The sequence below is a fragment of the Harpia harpyja genome, chromosome 7, assembly GCF_026419915.1.
Source record: "Harpia harpyja isolate bHarHar1 chromosome 7, bHarHar1 primary haplotype, whole genome shotgun sequence".
Taxonomy (NCBI): domain Eukaryota; kingdom Metazoa; phylum Chordata; class Aves; order Accipitriformes; family Accipitridae; genus Harpia; species Harpia harpyja.
The window spans coordinates 16,853,166-16,874,214 of NC_068946.1; the positions used below are offsets into that span (position 1 = coordinate 16,853,166).

The 21,049-nt window shown below is 44.6% G+C and overlaps 1 protein-coding gene across 6 annotated transcripts in view; it reads left to right on the plus strand.

The window, feature by feature from the left end:
- FN1 (fibronectin 1) overlaps positions 1-19,585 on the plus strand; it is a 55,665-nt gene extending 36,080 nt beyond the window's left edge. For 2 of the 6 annotated variants that reach the window (XM_052791757.1, XM_052791762.1), the window contains 20 exons: positions 426-515; positions 1,063-1,332; positions 1,714-1,830; positions 2,264-2,428; positions 3,131-3,286; positions 4,095-4,208; positions 5,929-6,198; positions 8,068-8,255; positions 9,346-9,433; positions 9,623-9,799; positions 9,930-10,019; positions 10,237-10,416; positions 10,964-11,053; positions 11,924-12,390; positions 12,958-13,096; positions 14,545-14,709; positions 15,947-16,072; positions 16,646-16,752; positions 17,068-17,178; positions 17,627-18,470. In XM_052791757.1, coding sequence (XP_052647717.1) covers positions 426-515; positions 1,063-1,332; positions 1,714-1,830; positions 2,264-2,428; positions 3,131-3,286; positions 4,095-4,208; positions 5,929-6,198; positions 8,068-8,255; positions 9,346-9,433; positions 9,623-9,799; positions 9,930-10,019; positions 10,237-10,416; positions 10,964-11,053; positions 11,924-12,390; positions 12,958-13,096; positions 14,545-14,709; positions 15,947-16,072; positions 16,646-16,752; positions 17,068-17,178; positions 17,627-17,701 — 3,185 coding nt within the window. In that variant the 3' untranslated portion in view covers positions 17,702-18,470. Of the gene's footprint in view, positions 1-425; positions 516-1,062; positions 1,333-1,713; positions 1,831-2,263; positions 2,429-3,130; positions 3,287-4,094; positions 4,209-5,928; positions 6,199-8,067; positions 8,256-9,345; positions 9,434-9,622; positions 9,800-9,929; positions 10,020-10,236; positions 10,417-10,963; positions 11,054-11,923; positions 12,391-12,957; positions 13,097-14,544; positions 14,710-15,946; positions 16,073-16,645; positions 16,753-17,067; positions 17,179-17,626; positions 18,471-18,512 lie in introns of those variants that run through there. The other 4 variants (XM_052791761.1, XM_052791763.1, XM_052791759.1 and 1 more) reach the window with 3 other exon arrangements.
- The last annotated feature ends 1,464 nt before the right edge of the window (positions 19,586-21,049 follow it).

A 21,049-nucleotide genomic window follows, 5' to 3' on the forward strand; every position in this document is an offset into this window, starting at 1 on the left:
GAGAGACAATACCCACTTTCAGAATAAAAGACCAGATCTGGAGCTGATCGGAGTTAGAATAGCTGTGTTGGAAATCCTTGGTCCTATTCCAGTTTATATGAGCTAAAGCTCTGGCCTGGTGCATAACTAAACTGCTAGATAACTAGAAGGGACCTTGTAGAAAACTAATTGCTTCTAGCCAGTCTCCACAAACTAATGAAGCAATGATACAGGATACCATGCTCCTTCAGGCTAAAACATTGCAAGCAACCATAATGTCACAAAAAGAACTGATTTAAATTTTTTACTGTCCTAGAGGCTCAGATTTTCCATCAAGCAAAACCTGATTACCCTCCTTAAGAAACACAGTTAAAATTGTGTAGGTTGAGTGACTTCTAGCTATTAGTAAAGAAATATGTCTGAATGCCTGTACTTAAACTCCACAGATCTGCTCCCCGGTACTGAATATCTGGTGAGAGTCTACAGTGTTTCTGAGCAACATGAAAGTGCACCTTTGTCTGGAATCCAGAAAACAGGTACTTAGGCGCAGCCTAATACATGTGTGCCATCCATTAAGATTCATTAATGGGACTTTGTTGCTCTTTCTTGTGTATTGTCACCTTGTTGATGGGGCATCAGCTAGATATCAAAGAGCAATGCAGATGCACATCTTGGGAAATGCTCAGAAATCTCACATCTTGTTACGTCTGAGAGCCAGAACTTCTGTTGGTTTTAAATAGAACATTGTAGACCCTGTTGTGAATGTACCAACAGTGTCTGCCCAAGAATGAGCCTAGGCAGAACCTATCATATCTATCACTTTCTTGTTTCGTAACTAGGTAACAGAGTTTGCTGGTCATGTGTGTTGTTTTTTTCTGTGTTGTCTGTGTGTGCCATATACTCTTTCCCTGCAGTTGTGTTCCAGTGCTTGTTTATCTCACTTTGATCCTGAACACATATGTGTTTAGTTCCACAGCTGAATAGCATTTGGCTTAGGATCTGGCAGTGTTGTGGTACTGAACTTAACGAAACACGACCAGTAGTTCAGCTGAGCTCAGTCTCTTGTCTCTTTGAAATACCCAGGTCTTGATTCCCCCACTGGCCTTGACTTCTCGGATATAACTGCTAACTCTTTCACTGTCCACTGGATTGCTCCTCGTGCCACCATTACGGGCTACAAAATCCGGCATCACCCAGAGCATGGTGCTGGCAGACCCAAGGAGGACCGTGTGCCCCCCTCGCGGAATTCCATCACCCTTACCAGCCTGCTCCCAGGGACTGAGTACGTGGTCAGCATCATTGCCATCAATGGCAGAGAGGAAAGCGTGCCCTTGGTTGGCCAACAAACAACAGGTATGCCTTGAGAGAAGGCTGGCTAAAAGTTACCTCGAGGATTTTGGGTGTCTTCTAGCCAAGTAGTTGCTGTTAAACCAGATCTTCCCTACCAGCTGGTGAAACTGCTCATAAGGAAAGCGCCTGTGATACTGATTTAGAAAAAGGTTGGAGGACCCACGCTACTTTCAGATCAAGTCAGATATCTTTAGAGCCAGCAGAACTTTTTTCATTGAATCTAGTCCAATGCCAGATGGTTTTTAACCAGATATATCACTTGTAGAGGTGTGTGCACTGGGCTAGAACTAAGATGAGTAGCAGAGGAGCATGATATGATAGGTGGAATATGTAGCTGATGTACATTAATGGTGTTTAAACTCTCTCACTTCTCTTTTCTCCTAGTGTCTGATGTTCCGAGGGACCTGGAAGTCACCCCCACCAGCCCAACCAGCCTTGTGATTTCCTGGGATGCGCCTGCCGTGACAGTCAGATACTACCGGATCACTTACGGTGAAACAGGTGAGAGCAGGCTGCTACGGCCAGTCACAGACCAGAAGCTCTATTCTGAGGCCATTAGGAAGCTACAGAAAATGGCAAAGGCAAGTCTGACTGCAGCAGACAAACTCTTGTATCTCCGAGATTCTTGCAACATACTTAAGAGAAGATTGTCAAATATAGGTGCCTTATTTTTTAAAGGAAAGCAAATCATTTTTTGTCTACCAAAAAGAAAGAGCATCTGGAGCACTCCAGTCATTTTAGATGTGGTTCTGTGTATGTATTTCATTCTTTTCCTTGGGTTGGTCTGAAAAAGACTTTGACCCGAGATCCACTGAAATCAACAGGGTCCTCTGTTCAATTTGGTGCATATAGGATTGTTCAGGTTTTTTGTAATGATTTAAAATGTATAATTTAGAGATCCATTACATTTCTTTTTCCACCCTACCCTCCTTAGGTGGAAGCAGCCCTGTACAGGAGTTTACGGTGCCTGGCACCATGTCCACTGCTACCATCACTGGCCTCAAACCTGGTGTAGACTACACCATCACCGTGTATGCTGTAACTGGCCGTGGAGACAGCCCTGCCAGTAGCAAGCCAGTCACTGTTACCTACAAAACAGGTGAGACCTGTTTGAACAAAACAAAAAACTACAAAAAAACCCTACATCTTTGTGTTGGCTTATCCCCATAAATTTGTATCACTGATCCCCGGGTTCTTTTAGAAGTCATGGGCTGTGTTGTAAGCCTCTCCTTTTCAGTGGAGCTGCATATCGTGGTGGCCCAGCATGATAATGACATGGCACAGAAAGGGATCATGGACTTGGACTTTTGGAGGAGGGAGAGCCTGTGGAGTCCAGATGGGGATACAAGCAATATTTGACTTTTTATTGCAGAGTGGAAATTCTGTTGGGCCCTCATGTCATGGGGTCACTGTTGGCTTAACTCTGGTGCTTCTGGGGCACTGCCATATTATGTGATCCTGATGAGAGCTGACTTTCTAACTCCAGGACTGTCGTCTCACTCCTGCTCTGGAGATAGCCTAATCCTACTCCTACTGTAGCTGCAGATAAAGGCATTTAGTAGCCTTTAAAACAACAAAAATCCTCAACTAACATTGATACGAGGTTAGTCACCCCCACATCATAGTTAAGGATTTTTTGCTCTGGGCTAGCATGAGGGACAAATAAATACAACATGTGTTTTCTGTTCTAAAAAGCACAGCCTAGAAAAGAAAGAGCAGAATAAAATTCAGCTAGGAGGCAACAGTGGAGGGGGGGTTTCCTGTACCAACATACTCAGAAAAAACTGCTTTTGTTGCCCAGAAATAGACACACCATCCCAGATGCAAGTTACTGACGTCCAGGACAACAGTATCAGCATCAGATGGCTCCCTTCAACATCCCCCGTCACAGGGTATCGGGTGACAGCTGTCCCCAAGAAAGGACATGGGCCCACAAAAACTAAAAATGTCCCTGCAGGTAAGAGCACATGACATCCTTCATCAGATCTGCAAACAATGCAAGACGTGACCACTAGAATCAACACTATCAGGCACTAGGCACATGCTTGAAGCCAAACTTTCTCCTGCTTGTACCTTTTTTTTTGCTGTCCTGCTGACATCAGTTGGGTCTTACCCAGGAGAAGCTAGGGCGCATTTTTGCCCCAAAAGCTTCACATATCTTTGACACCACTGTGCTGCAAAGGTTTGTTCTTGGCAACCTCAGTGTCTCTGAAAGGCACCTGGATTTCAAAGAAATGCCATTGGATTTTCTAGCATCCAGGAAGACTTCCTCTGAAATCCTTCTGAAGGTCACATAATGTGACCCTTGGTCATAGCATGGACTCAGTCACATACACTACAGGCTTGACCTCGTTACCATAGAGCCTGCCTCGTCAGCTCTCAGGTTGCTCTCGGCAACACAGTGCGTTTTGTGGTATTTGCAGAGATTAGCACTCAGGGATGCTTGTGATGCAGTTGGGTTAATGGTCAGTCTTACCCCAGAAAATGATGAAAGTTGGTCTTTTGCTTTATTTTTTCTACTGTGCTAACCTGCCCTTTTGGCTGTGGGGCCTTTGAGCAGGTACAAATTGCAGATGCCTTGTCGTGCACTGCCAGAGAAGCATAGTGCAAGCAAAAGGCAAACTTGATCTGTCAATCCCGTCTCGTTTTAATGACGTTTATTCATGGTACGGTTCATACGGGCCCTTCAATCAAGGCTACTTAGAGGACAGCTCTCTGCAGCTGCACAAAGCTGCAGATGGACTAATGTTTTTCTTTCCTGCCAGATCAAACACAAGTCACTATTGAAGGCCTGCAGCCCACAGTTGAGTATATGGTCAGTGTCTACGCTCAGAATCAGAATGGAGAGAGCCTCCCCTTGGTTGAGACAGCTGTCACCAGTACGTATTTCACTTCACGGTCACAAAACAAATGTTATCTGTCGATGTCTGAATCTACCATGCAGTATCACATGCCCAGTGACAGCAAGTGGCAGGTGCCTAGCCGCCAGGAGAATGCAAGGTGGTCTGCCCTGTGATAAGTACCATGCACCCAAATTGCAGATGCTGGCAAAAATGCAGTCCCTCTCCCTCAAACACTGGCAAAATGCAATTCCCCACCCCCTCAAAATGCTGCACTTCTGATTTTCTTTCACTAAAGCCTGAAAGTCTTTTGGGCTTTTGTTTGCCGTCAGCCAATCGGTGGAAAAAATGTGCAAAGATTTCCTTTCTGGAGCTAGGTGGCAAAGGTGATTACTGTTAAGGGACTGGACTGGGCTTGGGAGCACTTGGCCTGTGTAAGGGAGTAAAGGAAGCCACATGAGTTATATCAAGAACTTGGGATGAAGCACTGCAAAAGAAAGGACAGCTCAGCCCTCAAATTGCTCTATCTGCCTGTACAAAATAGCAGTACTGCTCTGGACACAACGAGGAGGCAAGAGGGAACATGTAACTCAAAGGGATATCTGACGTCAAGTGCCTTTTTCAGGGACACCTCTGGGGTAGGGATTTGCATGCATGTTATGCCCTTGCTCAGGCTTGTATTCAAAACCACAGCTCAGCCCCATATACTTACAGAATTGTCCTAAAGGCAACAGGAGCTTCTCTGAAGCTTTGCAGAGGTGGGAAGAGAGTCCACATCGATTTCAAGCCAACAAATTCCTGGACAAAAATCACCTTTGCCAACTAGAAAATGTAGAAAATTCAGGACTAATATAACATGGCAAATGAAAAAGTTGAAGTCTTATAGAAAAGCATAATTTGGGTCCCATATAAAAATGATATGCCAGATCCTCCCACTTACAAATGGGTATAGCTCTGTGGTAGCCACACTAGACTTCTGTGGAGCAAGGCTCACTTACCTTGCTGTCTAGCAGTGAGCTCCCACCTTGCTAGGAAGATCGGATGAATTGGTCTAATTAGGAAGTGTGCATCTCACCCAGTTGCACCTGTGGACATTCCTTGTGCACTCAATACAAAGCTGAAAAGTTTGTTTGTAACTGATTTTAAAATATAATATACTGAGTAATTTGCTTTCTTGATTTAGTGTGTTAATTGGATATTAATTTATGAAAGAAAATAGTGGGACTGATTCTCCTTGGACTGGCACTTTGCACAGCAGCTTACAATAGTGAAAAGCAAATGTAGCATGAATCCAGACTTACTGAGTCAGGTGGGTTGTCTGGCTGCCTTTAGCACTAGCAACCAGTTACTGGTGGTTCTGATAGTAGAAATGGGTCTTAAAATTCCCATTTCTTTTTTCTCTTGACCAATTTTAAGGTAGTTTAATGCTGCTAGAGTTGTGTGAAAGGGGTTTCAGTGCCAAGGGGACTCAAATGTAGGTAAGGATTGGTGTCCTGCCTGCTTTGAAGGTGGCAATGCAAGTCCTTTTGGTTTCAACAAGGCCAAGATTGCCTTCCTCCTGTCTGGCACCCGCAAACTCTCAGCCTTACTCTGCATGGGTGTAAGCATGCGTGCAAGGTGCAGCACAGAGGAGAATCAAGTACCCCCTTTCCCACGCAAAACCGAAAACTGCTTTGCATGTAATAGAAATGCTTTTTATTTTCCTCACCCACAACCTGCTTTTTATCACATAACCTCTTACCGTTAATTTGCCTAACAGACATTGACCGCCCTAAAGGACTAACATTCACTGAGGTGGATGTTGATTCCATCAAAATTGCTTGGGAAAGCCCGCAGGGGCAAGTCACCAGGTACAGGGTGACCTACTCAAGCCCTGAGGATGGAATCCATGAGCTATTGCCGGCCCCAGGTGGCGAAGAAGACACTGCTGAGCTGCATGGCCTCAGGCCAGGTTCTGAGTACACTATCAATATCGTTGCCATATACGATGACATGGAGAGCCTGCCCCTCACTGGGACCCAGTCCACAGGTACACCTTTAACTACACCACCTGGCAGGCCATGGCAGCAGTGGCTTCTGCCCTGTTGGGTAAAGTGTGCTTCCATGTGCAACTGGTGCTCCATGCTGGGGAAGCCCCAGGGGCAGCCAAGGGGATATGATTGCTCTTGAGAGATGGCTTACTTGGTGCTGTCAGCAGAGCCAGCCTACATACACATTAGGGAAGGCAGGGAATGCAGGAAAGATCAGGATTGAAGGAGCAGATTCTAGAGAACGGAGGGATGTTACCTTATAGCCTTCTCTCAGCCCTCAAGTGGGTCAGTAACGTCCAGTCCCTAGTCACGGAGCCTAATTCATTGTGAACCACCCTCTCACAATGCTCTTGTCTTTAGGATATGGGGCACCTGCAAGCAGAGGCAGTTACCAGCAACAGAGAGATTAGGGCAGCTTTCATCCCCCAGGGTCCTTGCTGTTGGATGGAGCAAAAGATGAGCATGAAGGGCTAGGAGGTTGCTTAACCTTCAGGTCTCACAGAGCCTCCAGATCCTTCACTGGCACTGCCCTAAGGACCACAGCCGATGTGCATGCCCACACCCTGTGTTCACATCACCTCCACAAGAAGAGGACAAGCTCCATTTGGGGGAGTCCCCTATGTGCCAGTCTGATCCAACTCCATGTAGAATACATTTAAAATTCCTTTGTGAAAAAGGACAAGGAAGCTAACCGCTTGAGATAAAATTACTTCCAGCAATATAGAATCCATTGCAAAGCTTCCAGCATTACCAGACGTCTTTATTACAAAGGTAGCACCTTTGTAATAACGGTTTCGCATTCATTTGTAGATGAAAAGTTGGCACTATAATTCCAGGGGTATAATGAAGACAGTGGTTCCTAGTGTACAGATTGCTATACTAAATGGAACCAAGGTGCTGTAATGATTGAAACAGCTGGCTGACTACCTCTCAGAAATGCAAATATAGTAATTTTTAAAACCCACTCTCTGTGGTTTACCCTTTGTGGGCTGTTCAGAAGCATATTTGAAGTCATTCAAGACTTTCCATTGACTCTCATGGGCTTTAGCTTGAGCTCTGAGCAAAGCAACAAGGGAAAATTATCTTGTATTTCCACTCTATAAAATTAGAATACTTCACAGAAACATGCTAATAGCAGGCACTATGGTAAAGGTATATTTTTCCGCTGTTTACAGCCCAAGGATTACCAACAGTAAGGCAAGAAAATGTTTCAGTGGATGCTCCTTTTTTATGCAAACATTTGTTTTTAAAGATAATCAGATGTGTTAGCTTGTGAACAGACCCTTGCGTGATGAGCCTTATGGCCACCACAGCTCTGCTTTTCCATTGCCTTGCTCTCTGTGTAGTAAATTACACTTGTGTAAGTGGCTGTAAAATGCTTCCCCTCTGCATTTGCAGTATTTTTATATCCTCTTTGCAATTCCTGAGCCTGCTTCCTACTTACTTTTGTAAATCATCCATCGTATTTTAGAAATTAACAGAGATAGGCAAGTGAAGCAGGACTAAACTATTAGCTGTGTGATGAAAAGCAGAGACAGGCAGAAGAATTAAAACAGGCTGGGCTACTACAGATTTAAGCACCTCCCGAAGCACCTTATATCACAGCAAGTGTTGTTACTCACTTAACTTGAGGGTTGAAGCATCGAGATCTCCTTATTTCTGCTGAAAAGTGTTCCTGTAGATTTGAGAATCTCCTCCTGAATGCATTGTCCCCTTCCATGGTGCTTTATGCCTGTGTTTGCAGAAGGCACACCACTTTCCTGCCCACGTATTTCAGGCTTAAACGTGTCTCGTGTTCGGGAGAAAATATTGTTTTATCCAAGACTGTCTTCTTTAAACTAACCACGTGCCAATCCGGGTTTTTGCAGCAATTCCACCTCCAACAAACCTGAAGTTTACTCAGGTAACTCCCACCAGTCTTACCGTCAACTGGAATGCACCAAATGTTCGCCTCACTGGCTACAGAGTCAGAGTGAACCCCAAAGAAAAGACTGGACCTATGAAAGAAATCAACCTTTCTCCAGACAGTACATCTGCTGTTGTGTCTGGATTAATGGTAACTCTTTTCTTTATGTAATGCAGACTGTGTTGTGGGAAGGAGATGTTAGGAGAACTTGAAGTGATTTCAAATTCCTGGGTCAGGAACCTCAGCTGGAGTAGATCATTACAGCTCCTAAGGGTCTGACTCTGAAGTCTGACTAGCCATCAGCTGTAACTACTCATTACCATAGTTTTTAAAAGGCAAGGAATTGGCCTGCTGAATCTGCACTCTTTCCCCTTCCTCATTTAGCACAGAGAGACTGGATGCCTTAATCAAATGCAAATTATCGTGTTCACAATCAACAGTAACCTAGTAAAATGCTTTTACACATCTTTACAAAAGTGGTCAGATAAAGTGACCTAATGCAGAGGTTTTCAAGCTGTGATATGGGAGCTCTGGCAGTCTATTGCCTATTTTTAAGACATTTGCAAAATGTAAGTAAAAAATGCAAGTCTTTTGTGAGTAGGCTTAAATTTGCTATGTAGCCATCTTCTCCACTGGAAACATTTCAGGAGTTTCTGAACTGGAAAGGGCTGAAAATCACTGCTTTTATGGTTTCTGCTATCTTAAAAAGGTACTGATTTGTTTTTAAGGAGTTTTATGAATCATTTTCAAAAATGAGCCTTGAAAAACATTCTAATCTAAGTGGACTCCTGGTCTGATGCAGTCAAGGACAAAAGATCATGCTGTAACTTCCACCATTCTCTTTTCTTCACAGAAAGAGCACCTTATCATAGCAAATGGCATCCATTAACCCCAGGAAAAACAGAATGTAAATTAGTTTTTTCTGAAGATTCAGCTTTGAAGCACAGATTCCAAAATGAGGGATGACAAATAAGCTTCTTCCAGGATTTCCTCTGCTCCTGGGTGTGCACATGTGCACTACTAGTATTATCAGGGTCCATGTCTACTCTTATTACAGCTGGAAATAATTAGAATTAACGTGTCAGTCCTTTACTGATTTGAGTTATTTTAAGGTTTCAGTAAGTTACTTCAGTAACTGGTGACCAAGAAATGTGGCTCTACCAAACACTGAACGAGGGCAGGAATATTTCCCACTGTGCCAGGTCCTTCTCATAACATGGTATAACTTTGTCCATTCTAGGTAGCAACCAAGTATGAAGTGAGCGTGTATGCCCTGAAGGACTCTCTGACCAGCCGACCAGCCCAGGGGGTGGTCACCACTCTTGAAAGTAAGTAGTGATCCTCCACAAATGACCAATTAGTTTTGTGATGGGTGCAGAGACCCAGAGGCAGAGCTCTTACTCTGTCTCAAAAGCTATGATCTATACAAAGCTCCATCAAAGGCCTTCACAAACGCTTAGCTGGTAAGATTCACAATCCCCACAGTACTGACAGGAGACCTTTTCCTTCTGGTGCAGATGTTAGTCCCCCTCGCAGGGCCCGCGTGACAGATGCCACCGAGACAACCATCACCATTACCTGGAGAACCAAGACTGAGACCATCACTGGCTTCCAAATTGATGCCATCCCAGCGAGTGGCCAGAACCCCATTCAAAGGACTATCAGCCCTGATGTTAGGACTTACACTATCACTGGTAAGTGAGGTACTTCTGTAGGTGCAGGAGCTTCCAGGGTCGTATCGGAAGGTACACTAAAAGACATTCTGATGCCCTTTTTAGATGGCTTCCTCAATTAGCTAACGTTTATGTTTCAACTTCATTTTAGGCTTGCAACCTGGCAATGACTACAAGATCTACCTTTACACTCTGAACGAGAATGCACGCAGTTCCCCAGTAGTGATTGATGCCTCCACTGGTAATGATCTTGTCTGATTTTTCTGCTCATGCTAACACAGAGTAATTACATATGGTCAGGCAGAAGTTGTCTATATCTGATCACGTATAATACTTACTATGACTTGCAGCAATATGGTTTACTCCCTAGTTTGAGAAGGGTGTCAGATGATGCAGTTCAGGTAAAGAATATGCTTGCCTTTACTGCATTTGACTTGTTTCCTTTTGTTTTCACCTAGCTATCGATGCTCCTTCTAACCTGCGCTTCCTTACAACCACAAGCAACTCCCTCCTGGCTACCTGGCAGCCTCCACGAGCCAAGATCACAGGCTACATCATCAGATATGAGAAACCTGGCTCGCCAGCCAAGGAGGTTCTGCCTCGCCCTCGGCCCAGCACCACTGAGGCTACTATTACTGGTACCTGTCTCTGTTTTGTTTGGGAGCTCTTCACCTGAAACACTTAAATTTGAAGAGAGAGGGGGAAGGCCTAATTGTAAATTGTGTTGATGGTCAGCTAAGAGAAAGACAAAATTTTGTTCCTTTAATGACAGACAGCAGTTTTATAAACACACCTGTCCTACAAACACAATACACTTCACTAATCCGATCAACCATCAGATTTGAACAATCCACAGATGTTTGTTTCCACTGCCACCACAACTGTCATGCATTCAAGGGAAAAAGCTGATGACTCTGGCACCTCATCAGTCACACATTTTGAAGATTCCTTATGTTTCGTGCTTGCAGTGTCCACGATCCCAGCTGCCATGGTCAGATTTCAAACTCGCTTTGAGGAGCAGGAGGCTGGACTGTTTGTACTGTCCTGAAAACCTCAGATCCAAAATGCACATACCCATACTATCGCCATACCCACCTCTCATTCTGCCTTAGATCCCACACGTAATCATAAAAGAAAAGCAGCTCTTAAGCTTAAGATTGCTTTATGTCCTTCCTCCCTCCTTAGGTTTGGAACCAGGAACTGAATACATCATCTACATCATTGCTGTGAAGAACAATCAAAAGAGTGAACCCCTGATTGGCAGAAAAAGGACAGGTAAAACAAAGCTCTGGATTGTTGTGTGCCAATAGGAGATTATGTCTTCCACTTGAAGAATACAATCTCAGGACTGAAATAATTTATTATTTTATTTAAAATATCCTGTTATTTAAAATATCCTGTTCATACCACTCAGCCACACCTTTTTTATGAGTCAAATAGGCTTTGTAAGGAGGTTTTCCTTTCTAGGATGCAGTAAGTAAGATTCTGAAGTTATATTAATCACATATAGCTGTGTTTGAACACTAAGAACAGAACAACATGCTTGGTGCTTGATTCTTGCCTGGGTACCTAATTGATAATTAAATTAGGGTTAACATTCACATTTCCGTCTAGCACATGATGGCATCAAAGGTGGAATCTATTCATTTGTTGCCCATTGCATTTCTCTTACTTTACACACTCCAGTGTGACATTGAGATACCTGTAGCAACCAAAATATCAGCTGTATATCCAAATGTATATCCAAATGTGATCAAGGAGCTAGTTTCTTACTGCACACCAGTGATTTTTCTTAAACTGATAACCTGTGAATATCTCTTGTAATCATTTCTTCTCAATTTGAGCAGTGGTGGCTTCTTTGGGTTGCAGTGTTCAAAACTATTGCTCAGCTGTATGAAATTTTCATACCAACACACTTCTTATGCCTATGTATGAAAGATATACATATATTTATATAGTATATAAATATATAGAGAGATAGAAATTACCTTCACAATCACGAGGTCATAAAAAGTGTGTTGCATCTTGGGATGATTGCTAATCTTTGATGCTTGGAGCGGTGTACAGCATCCACTCTAGCTATTTAATATACCATTGTTAATTTGCCACGCTTTGCTTTATGGCTTCTAACCTTTCTTTGGCTAGATGAGCTTCCCACGTTGATTACCAGACCGCACCCCAACCAACCCGACATTCTCGACGTACCTTCAATTGATGAGGGGACCCCTTACCTCACAAACAATAGGTATGACAATGGAAACGGTATCCAACTTCCAGGCACCTCTGGGCACCCGCAGACAATAGGACACCAGGGTCAACAAGTCTTCTTTGAGGAGCATGGCTACAGACGGCCTGTACCCACTACAGCAACTCCCCTTAGGCCAGGGTCGAGGCGGCAACCACCGAATGTAGATGAAGCAATTGAAATCCCTGGGTACCAAGTGCCTATCATAGTCGAACCTTCATACCCTCACTCCCGTGGGCCCAGGCGCAACGACAGCACAGGTCAAGAAGCTCTTTCTCAAACAACCATCTCTTGGAGGCCATTGCTGGAGAGCTCTGAATACATCATCTCGTGTCAGCCAGTCAGCCAGGATGAAGATACTCTGCAGGTAACTGAACTGTCTTAGCAGAGGAATGGTGTTAGCCTCACCTGTGGCAGCAGATGTCTCTTGGGAGTCTTTACTGTGTTAAGGGAGTGACAGTTGGAGTTGGCTTAAAGTCGTCCTAACACGTAGCTGAGAGCAGGATAAATGCCTCCCTCCTCTCCTTCATGGAGAAGGCTACAGGATAAAACTGCTAAAACAGAAAGCCCTTGAAATGCTGTCAGTATCAACATTTCACCAGGGAAAGGGGCAGTCAGGGAGACGACTGGGAGTTTCAAAGACTGAGGTGCTGCTTCTCCAAGTCAAAAGACTCCCTTAGCTCTTCTCCTTTTTTCTCCCTTGTTTCTCTGAAATGGCAGTAATAATATATCCCTCATGAACCATAGTCCAGAGTAGTCAAGTTTAACTTGGTATTGTTTGAAGTTCTCAGAATGTCTAAGGGGAATGGGCTGGCTCCATCAAGGTGTAGAGCATAGAAGTCAATCTAAACACCCTGTCTTTCCTGAGTAGGGTGACACCTAAGGAGTAATCACTCTTCCCTTTCCAGTGACTTGGCATTGCCTTTTGTTGCAGTTCAGGGTTCCTGGCACTTCCTCCAGTGCTACGCTCACTGGTCTTACAAGAGGGGCCACGTACAACATCATAGTGGAAGCCCTGAAAGATCACCGGAGACAAAAGGTGCTGGAGGAGGTAGTCACAGTTGGCAATGCTGGTAAGTAAAAGCTTTATGGAGACTAGGTGAACCTGTGCTGTCCCTGACTCATCTCGCTTACTCAAGGCAACCTACGTGGTGCCCAGGCTTGAGAATAGTTCAGAAAGGAAACTTCTGACAAGGACAGTTCACAGCAGGGCACTGGGACAAGTGATTTGTGAAGTCCACTGGTTTCAGATAACTGACATGCTGATGGTGTGACTGGAGCTGTTCTGTTGTATAATCATGAAGAATGTGCTTTGAGGCTGCATACACTTGTCTAGTGTCAGTGCCCAAGAGAGCAAGAGATCTGGTATATGCTGCTCTCAAAGGATGTCTGGGATGACAGTGGTGTTGCAGATTCCTGCCCAGCAGCAAAGATCTCCTTTCACAATAACACATCATACTTACGGGAAGGTGCTGGTGGCCAGCTTAACTGCTCTGTCAGTCATTTGCCACTGCTTCTGTGTTGGTTATCCAGCAGCACTGCTAGACCATCCTAAAGGTCTGGCAGCAGGGCAGGCTGCCTGCAGAGATGCTGATTAAGCACAAACAGGCAGCACTTACAAGCCACGTGACCAACCACAAGTACTTGTGGTCCAAGACAGCACTTGCCACAGCTGGAAAGCCCAGAGCCCACATGCACCCTGTGGGGCCTGGGCTCTGCTTTTACCAGCACAAGGGTCTGGTCCACAACTCTTTCTCTCCCTCCATCTCCTCCTGTGTGTGTTTTGAGGTCAAAAAGAAGAGGAGGACAGGATGGGAGAAGAGTAAATGAAGAGTTAAGGATTTACTTTGGCCACCCATTAAGCCTTTCCATGCAGCCTCCTACTGCCCCCACCTCCCTGGGAAATAAGGCTGTTTCTCCCCTTCCAAGACCCCAATTGCCTTATGTCTGTCATAGACTGAACCGAGAGCATTAACTCTTGACCCTGATCAGCACACACCGAACTGGTGGTTGTAAAACACCCACCTTCCAACCAAGGCACACCCCTAAGGTGGAAATCAGTCTGTCCAACAGCATGGTCTGGTCTCATTCTCCCATCCCCCTGCCATGAGCTAGAATCTGAAGTGCCCCCAAAAAGTGCACACGCAGCTACCAACTTCTTGCTGTTCTCCAGCATCTCGCAGCACGTTTCTCTTAAAAATAGGATAAGTCAGGTTGTTGCTCTCCAGCAGCAAATGTGAAAACTCACACTTGTTTGAAACTTGGCAAATCAAAATGAAAATGGCCTTCATGTCAGGTTTTTTTATCATTCAACTGCTCTGACACATGCAAATGGAAAATAAATCACAGGGCGTCTGGACTGCTGACAGAATCATCAAGTATATGCCCATGGGGTAGCTCCATTACTGCCAGGATATTGTAAGAAAAAATTTTAAAAAGCATGTATTCAGTGAAAATCATTCTGTCTTTCAGTAGTTCCTATTGCTGTGTGTGATGCCTGTTTCTTTTCTTTTTATTCCAGTGTCTGAAGGACTAAACCAGCCAGCTGACGACACCTGCTTTGATACTTACACTGGCTCCTTCTATTCCATTGGCGAGGAATGGGAGCGGTTATCTGAAACAGGCTTTAAACTCTGGTGCCAGTGTTTAGGCTTTGGCAGTGGTCATTTCAGATGCGATTCTTCTAGTGAGTAGCTTGCTTTTGACCATCCCTGTCTCCAAGCTCCCTGAGCACTAATGGCATGTTTGACAGAACCAATCTCATCCAAACATGATGCAAATGAATGCAGGCTCTTAAGTTTTTAAACCAAAACTGTTTTGCATCATGAGAAGTGATGGAAAACTTTGGTTGCTTCTGAGCTGTGCAGCTTATCTAGTATTGCCATTCACTGCATCAGCAACAATCAATATTCTATTGATACGCAATGACTTTTTCACCAAAGTTAAATGTTTATTTCCCCTACCCTTGCTGGGCATGTCTAGGTAATGTGTAAAAGTGAGATAGGCAAGATGCCTATGTGACAGTATCTGAGTAGCCATTTAAGAAGACAGCTCTGAATATTGAATTATGGTTGAATCTTCAACTCCTATTATACACATCGTTGCAGTGGGCCAGACAGAACTTGTGTGGATTTCAGGGTATTACAGCATCTGTTCTGCATTGCAGACAGCCTTTGCAAAGCATCTTGTGGAACCAGTTTTCTAATTTTCTTAGCTGATCTTTGAAGCTCTGTCAAGCAGGCAACACCTCTGCTGGGGCACTAACTTTTATTCTTTACAGGACTGTGGTTTACATGGAAGAGTATCGAACTTCACGTAAGGGAACGGAACAAAAGTCTGTGATTGAGTGGTTTATCACAGCACATATCCAACTAATTTAAATTGTGCTTTTAAATTGTGGATTAAGCTGAGCAAAGAGGGTATTTCTGCAATTTGCATAGACTCAGAGGAGTGACTGCAGGGAAGACACTTGTTCTACAGGATTAATATTTATATTTCATCTTTGATACACATGGCTTACCCATTGTGTTTTTCAGTCTCTGTGATACAGTTTTACTGGGTATTTGCTCAAAAAAGAGCATTTAAAATATTTTTCTCTCCCTTCCTGCCCCACATCTATTAAATTCTCTTTCATTTTTCTTCCTCTCCCCCTCCCCACTCTTTGTCACATCCTACTTACTCTTTTCCTAAGAGCCTCTAGCCATTTTCTAGAGCTGTAACAGTCCTCAGTAGTTAAAAGCTGCAGGAGCTGAACCCATTTCCAGCAGGAACCCATTTCCTCCGTGGGACTTACATGAGCTGGAAAGATTCTTTCTCCTGCCTCTCTCTTGGTTCCTGAAACAACACCAAGCTGTTCTCCTCCTGCTATGTCGCTGCAGCGTAGGGGATAACTCCTGCTTCTCTTGTTCCTCTGCCTTCTCCAGAGTGGTGCCACGATAACGGTGTAAACTACAAGATCGGGGAGAAGTGGGACAGGCAGGGGGAGAATGGCCAGGTGATGAGCTGCACCTGCCTTGGAAATGGAAAAGGAGAATTCAAGTGTGAACCTCGTAAGTCTTCTTCTGATGTTAATTTCATTGAGCTCCCATTCAGGAAGTTTCAGCATCTCGGGGCATTCCCATTAAGGTCCTGCCGTGGGGGCAAGCAGAGTATCAGTGTGTCTGATTCAGGTTTTGGAGGCTGAATTAGTGACAGATTGAACCTGTTCTCACAGGAGCTGAAGGCATAAAACTCAAATTCCCAAGCTTAAAAAGAAGAAAACCCTCTTTTGTTAGCTAAGGTCACAGCACACTCAGCATCTGTCTGCCTTTGGCCCTGGAGCCACACAAGAGGGACATGTCACTGCACTAAGTGGTGTAGATTACCCTAATCAGTAACAAAGGACTTTTCTGCAGGGCCTGTCACCTGAAGATCCTCTAGGCTTCACACTGTGGATTAAAGTGCATTGCTCTTGTCACGCAAATACCCTCATGTTTGAGTTTAAAGCTGGAGAGCTATAAAAATGACTGATGTTCCCCCTGCCAGTCAGTGAGCCTCCAGTCAAACAGGGAGAGCGCTGGCCAGAGGCTCCTGTTCTGATTGCCAAGCACAGGCCATGCAACTGAGCTCTTGTTCCTCCACAGATGAGACCACGTGCTATGACGATGGGAAAATGTACCAAGTTGGAGAGCAGTGGCAGAAGGAGTACTTTGGGGCCATCTGCTCCTGCACTTGTTATGGAGGACAGCAGGTAAGCAGGAGGGACTTGGCATGCTGAATACAGGGAATGAAGAGAGGAGGGCTGTGCTGGAGTGCAGTTCTAAGACTGCTGGGTTTCAGGTCAGATGGTGTCTAATGTGTGGCCAAAACAAGCCCATAGAAGAAAAATAATTAGTAGGAGAGCTTAAGTACTTGCAGGGACTTGGAGTTAGGGCCTGTATGGTATAAAATGGGTGCAACCTCACTGGTGTTGGTGGAGCTGTACCCACATGTGTGGATACTGGCAGCCCCTTGGCCATCCGCATCAGTGGGGTCTGACCGGCACATGCACCTTCTGTTTCTCCAGGGCTGGCGTTGTGACAACTGCCGCAGACCCAGTGTGGAGGTGGCCCCTGAAGGCTCTGCTGGCCATACCTATACACAGTTTACACAGAGATATCACCAGGCCACAAACACTGTGAGTACACTTTCCTTCTCTGCCCTCCCTTAACTGTGAGTCCGGTCTATGGCACAGATACGTGGGGTCTGTACAGGGCTCGAGGGATAAGAGCAGCGTGTAGCTTTCTGCTTGGTCAGAAGTGCGTGATAGCCACTGACCCAGCAAATCACCACTCTGCACAGCACAGAATATACGCTTGAGCTCACGCTTCCACACACGGTGTTCAGTGCCACACTCACGTCAGTGGGACTTCTCGTGCTGGGATGTGCCTGCATGCTCTGGCTGAGGCAGTAGTGCATGTAGCGATTTCCTAGTCCTCACTTGCTGCTGTAAACCAGCTGTGTGCTTTGTGCTGAGAAAGCTGAAGAGCTACGGGGGCTGGCAACAATTCTCAGCACAAACCACACCACAGAAGTGTCCGTCCTTACAGGACAGAGCGCTAACTGCTTTCCTTCCCTCTTGACAGAACGTCAACTGCCCAATTGAGTGTTTCATGCCCCTAGATGTACAGGCAGACACACAACATCCACGGGGAAAGTAACATCCAGCAAGACTTCTTGCGGCCATGGCAACAGACAAACCAAAGTATAAATACCTATGTGCCACGATTACCATCCAAACTGGAGTGATGCTAGCAAAACTGCATCTTTTGAGAATGGCCCTCCTGCTCTGGAGCCATTTTCCCAGCTTAAGCTCAACTCACAGCTTCTCCAAGCGCCACTCTTGGAGTGTTTCAGACTTTTCTCATGATTGATAGCGATTGTCTTGTTTTTGCTCAAAGTGTTGAATACCAGTCAGTATTTTCAAATTTAAAGAAAAAAGGGAGAAGATGCTAAATCACAAATTGGTGAGGGATCAAAATATTAAGGGGGGAGGGAGGGTGTAGAAATTAAAGGCTCCCATGCTATGCCAAGAACATTTGAGTACAACATTACTGACGTTTAGCGATAGGAAAGTCCACCAAACACTTCTGCTTTCACATAAGCGTGCAGCCAGCAATAAGATAGGAACAGTAAATCCAATCACTGTGATATTTAAAATATGCACAGTCCTAATTCTTTCTCAATGATCCTAGTATTTTTTCTAGCTGTATCTTTATATCTCATACTGTTATTTATCAGTTTTGTTCCCCTGACCTTCAAGTGTTTTTATATGGGAATAAAATGTATTGAAGACACTTAGTATGCAGTTGACAAAGAGGAATTTGGTGTAATTATGATCAGTGATTATTTTTATACTGTAAGTGCCAAAGCTTTACTACTGTGGAAAAGAAAAAACAACTCTTTTAATAAAAAGATTTACAAACCAGACATGTAGTTTTAAGTGATTCTCTTTACTACCATGGAATCTAGGATGAAGATTATTATTCTGAGCTGGAGTAACGTTGCCTTGAAACAAGATGGAACAAACATCTCAATGAAGCATGAAGTAAACCTCAAGAGAATATATGTAGAGCAGTTTGTTAATTAAAGACTTCCAGCTGCACCCCCTGCCCCAGTAGAGCGCAGAGACACTCTGAGTATGTATGCCATGCTGCAGGAGGCAGAGGCTTGCTTTGCAGGGAATAGGGGGAGGAGAGAAAGGGAGGAGAGAAAGGAAAATACTCCCTGCTTTGGACATTAACTGAGGTAAAGAGATGGTCCTCAGTGCAGCCAGATGCTTAAATACCTAGAATCAACTATGCTTTCAGTGTTTGAGTTGCCAAAATTAGCAAGGCCATCCACACCTGTGAAGTTGGATGTGTTCAAAGCTTAACTGTTCTCGGATGCAGGGACTTCCCCACAAGTCCAAATGGCTGCTGGGTCTCTGAGACCCTGCTCCATGCCTTGCCCCTGGGGAAGACCACAGTTCACCCCTCTCTGCAGTGGAGGATAACTAACTTATCTGTGACAATCTAAAGAGGGGCTATCACAGCCTTCTTTCAACTCTCAGCTATTCCATCTCCATTTGCAACACGGTAAATTCAAATAAAGTCCGGAACTGAGCCTGTTTAGGTCCTAGTGAGCAAGCCCTCAGGCACTGCTGCAACAACGTCATAGAAATCCTACCCTTACCTCTGCAGAAAGTCTCACAAAACGGAGGGGGACAGATAGCACCTGGGCCTATGTCCGCATGTTACAGGCAAAGACAGCTTTCAAGTCTACTGTGCTGCTACCTCATGGGGTGGGGAGGGGGGTAAATGAAATTCTCCTCAAAACCTTTTTTAAAACAAAGCCAGTTTTGGTTACAATGAACAAAGTTAGCAGTAAGTCCTTTTAGCTTGCGCTGCCACCGCTGCAAAAACCTGTACAGCATTTGTAAATACAGAACGGTAAAGGTTCTGTCATGATTCCTCAGGCTGCATTCCTCCCTTGCTACAAAAGCACTGTATCACTCAAGTCAATGGATTTCTCTGGATTGAATAAAGCATAGCATGAAAATAGAATTTGGCTTCTTGACATAAGACACACATGGCAGTTGTTTTCACAGATTGCTAGCTATAGAGCAACCAAAACATTTACAAATGGTAAAACAATTGCAGCAGAAATCAGTTAGATCCCACCAATGTTCAAGAGCCAAACAAGTACCTAAAATACATGAGAACTAAAAATGGCATAGACACAGAATACTTGCCTAATAAGCTAGGTTTCTATTAATTTGTCCTTCCCACATGAGGGTTGTCTACTGGTTTCCACCAATTGCAAAGATCCCTACTTAGTCACTTTGCCACTAATTCACTTCAGAGACACACAGGAATTGCCCAGCTGAATGGTAGTCACAGTCCATCTAATCTCCTCACTCTAACGTCACATCACTTGTAAGAGCAACACCTCCTCCTTCCCCACAGTAAGCATTATAGGATAAAATTATTTAAGCCTCTATAGAGGTTTGTCCATGCCTTAAAGCAGGAGGGTTTACATTGCTGACAATTTCTGTTGAACGTTTACTACTATAATGCTGGGTATTCTGTCATTCAGCTAAAGCTTTTATTTTCAGTTACATTTGAAAACCACTAGCAGAGCGCAGCACAGAGGCAGTAGAAATTTGTGAGATCCAAAGCATCAACCACAAGCCTTTCCTTTTAGAAACTATCAGCAACAAATGGAACCAAGGTTTTTGAAGGTTCCCATGCTTCACCCAGGCCGTACTGCATAAAGCAGCAACCAAACAGCCGCTGGACATTAAAACACAGGCTCAATTTATATCTGTGATCCACCTGAGCACAAAGATCAACTAATGTCCAACCCAAGTTACCTTCAAGGCAGGGTCAGCTGCCCAGATGGGGATGAAGGGAGCATCTGCCCCTGTTAGCAGGGAGCTTTCAGATGCCCTGGGCTCCCAAACAGAGCACCTGCAGTTACGCCAAGCCCAGTGGCATTTAGGACCTTGGCTGTTTGAGAAGTGGAGGTGCATCTCCACATGGTTGTCTTCTCAGCTAACTCAGAGCTTCGGTTAGAGCACAGGAACAACCAGAGTCATGATTCTCTACTCCAGGGAGGAGCCCCTTGGTGGCTGAAGGAAGAAAAAAAAAAAAAAAAAAAAGAAAATCCTCTGTACTGACTGCAAAGGCTGAGAATGATTCCTCCCTGCTCTCCGTTTACTTCCACACTTTTGGGAGCTGCTGTTCTGCCAGCACAGGACCAGCCAGGGGCAAGGCACCATGCAGTGATGGTGCAAAACAGAGCCTGTCAGCAGCCTACTCTTCAAAAAACATCAACTGAAGGGAGCAGACCTAACCCCCTGTGAGAGGAGACACGTCCTTTCCTGTGGGAAACAGATACTAAGCAGAGCTACACAGTTCACTTTTAATTATTGTAAATATCAAAGGGAGAAGTCATTCATCCAACTAGCAGATCAGCATACCTCATAAGGAACCCTTATGGACCAAGGAAGCCCTTTCTTACAAAGA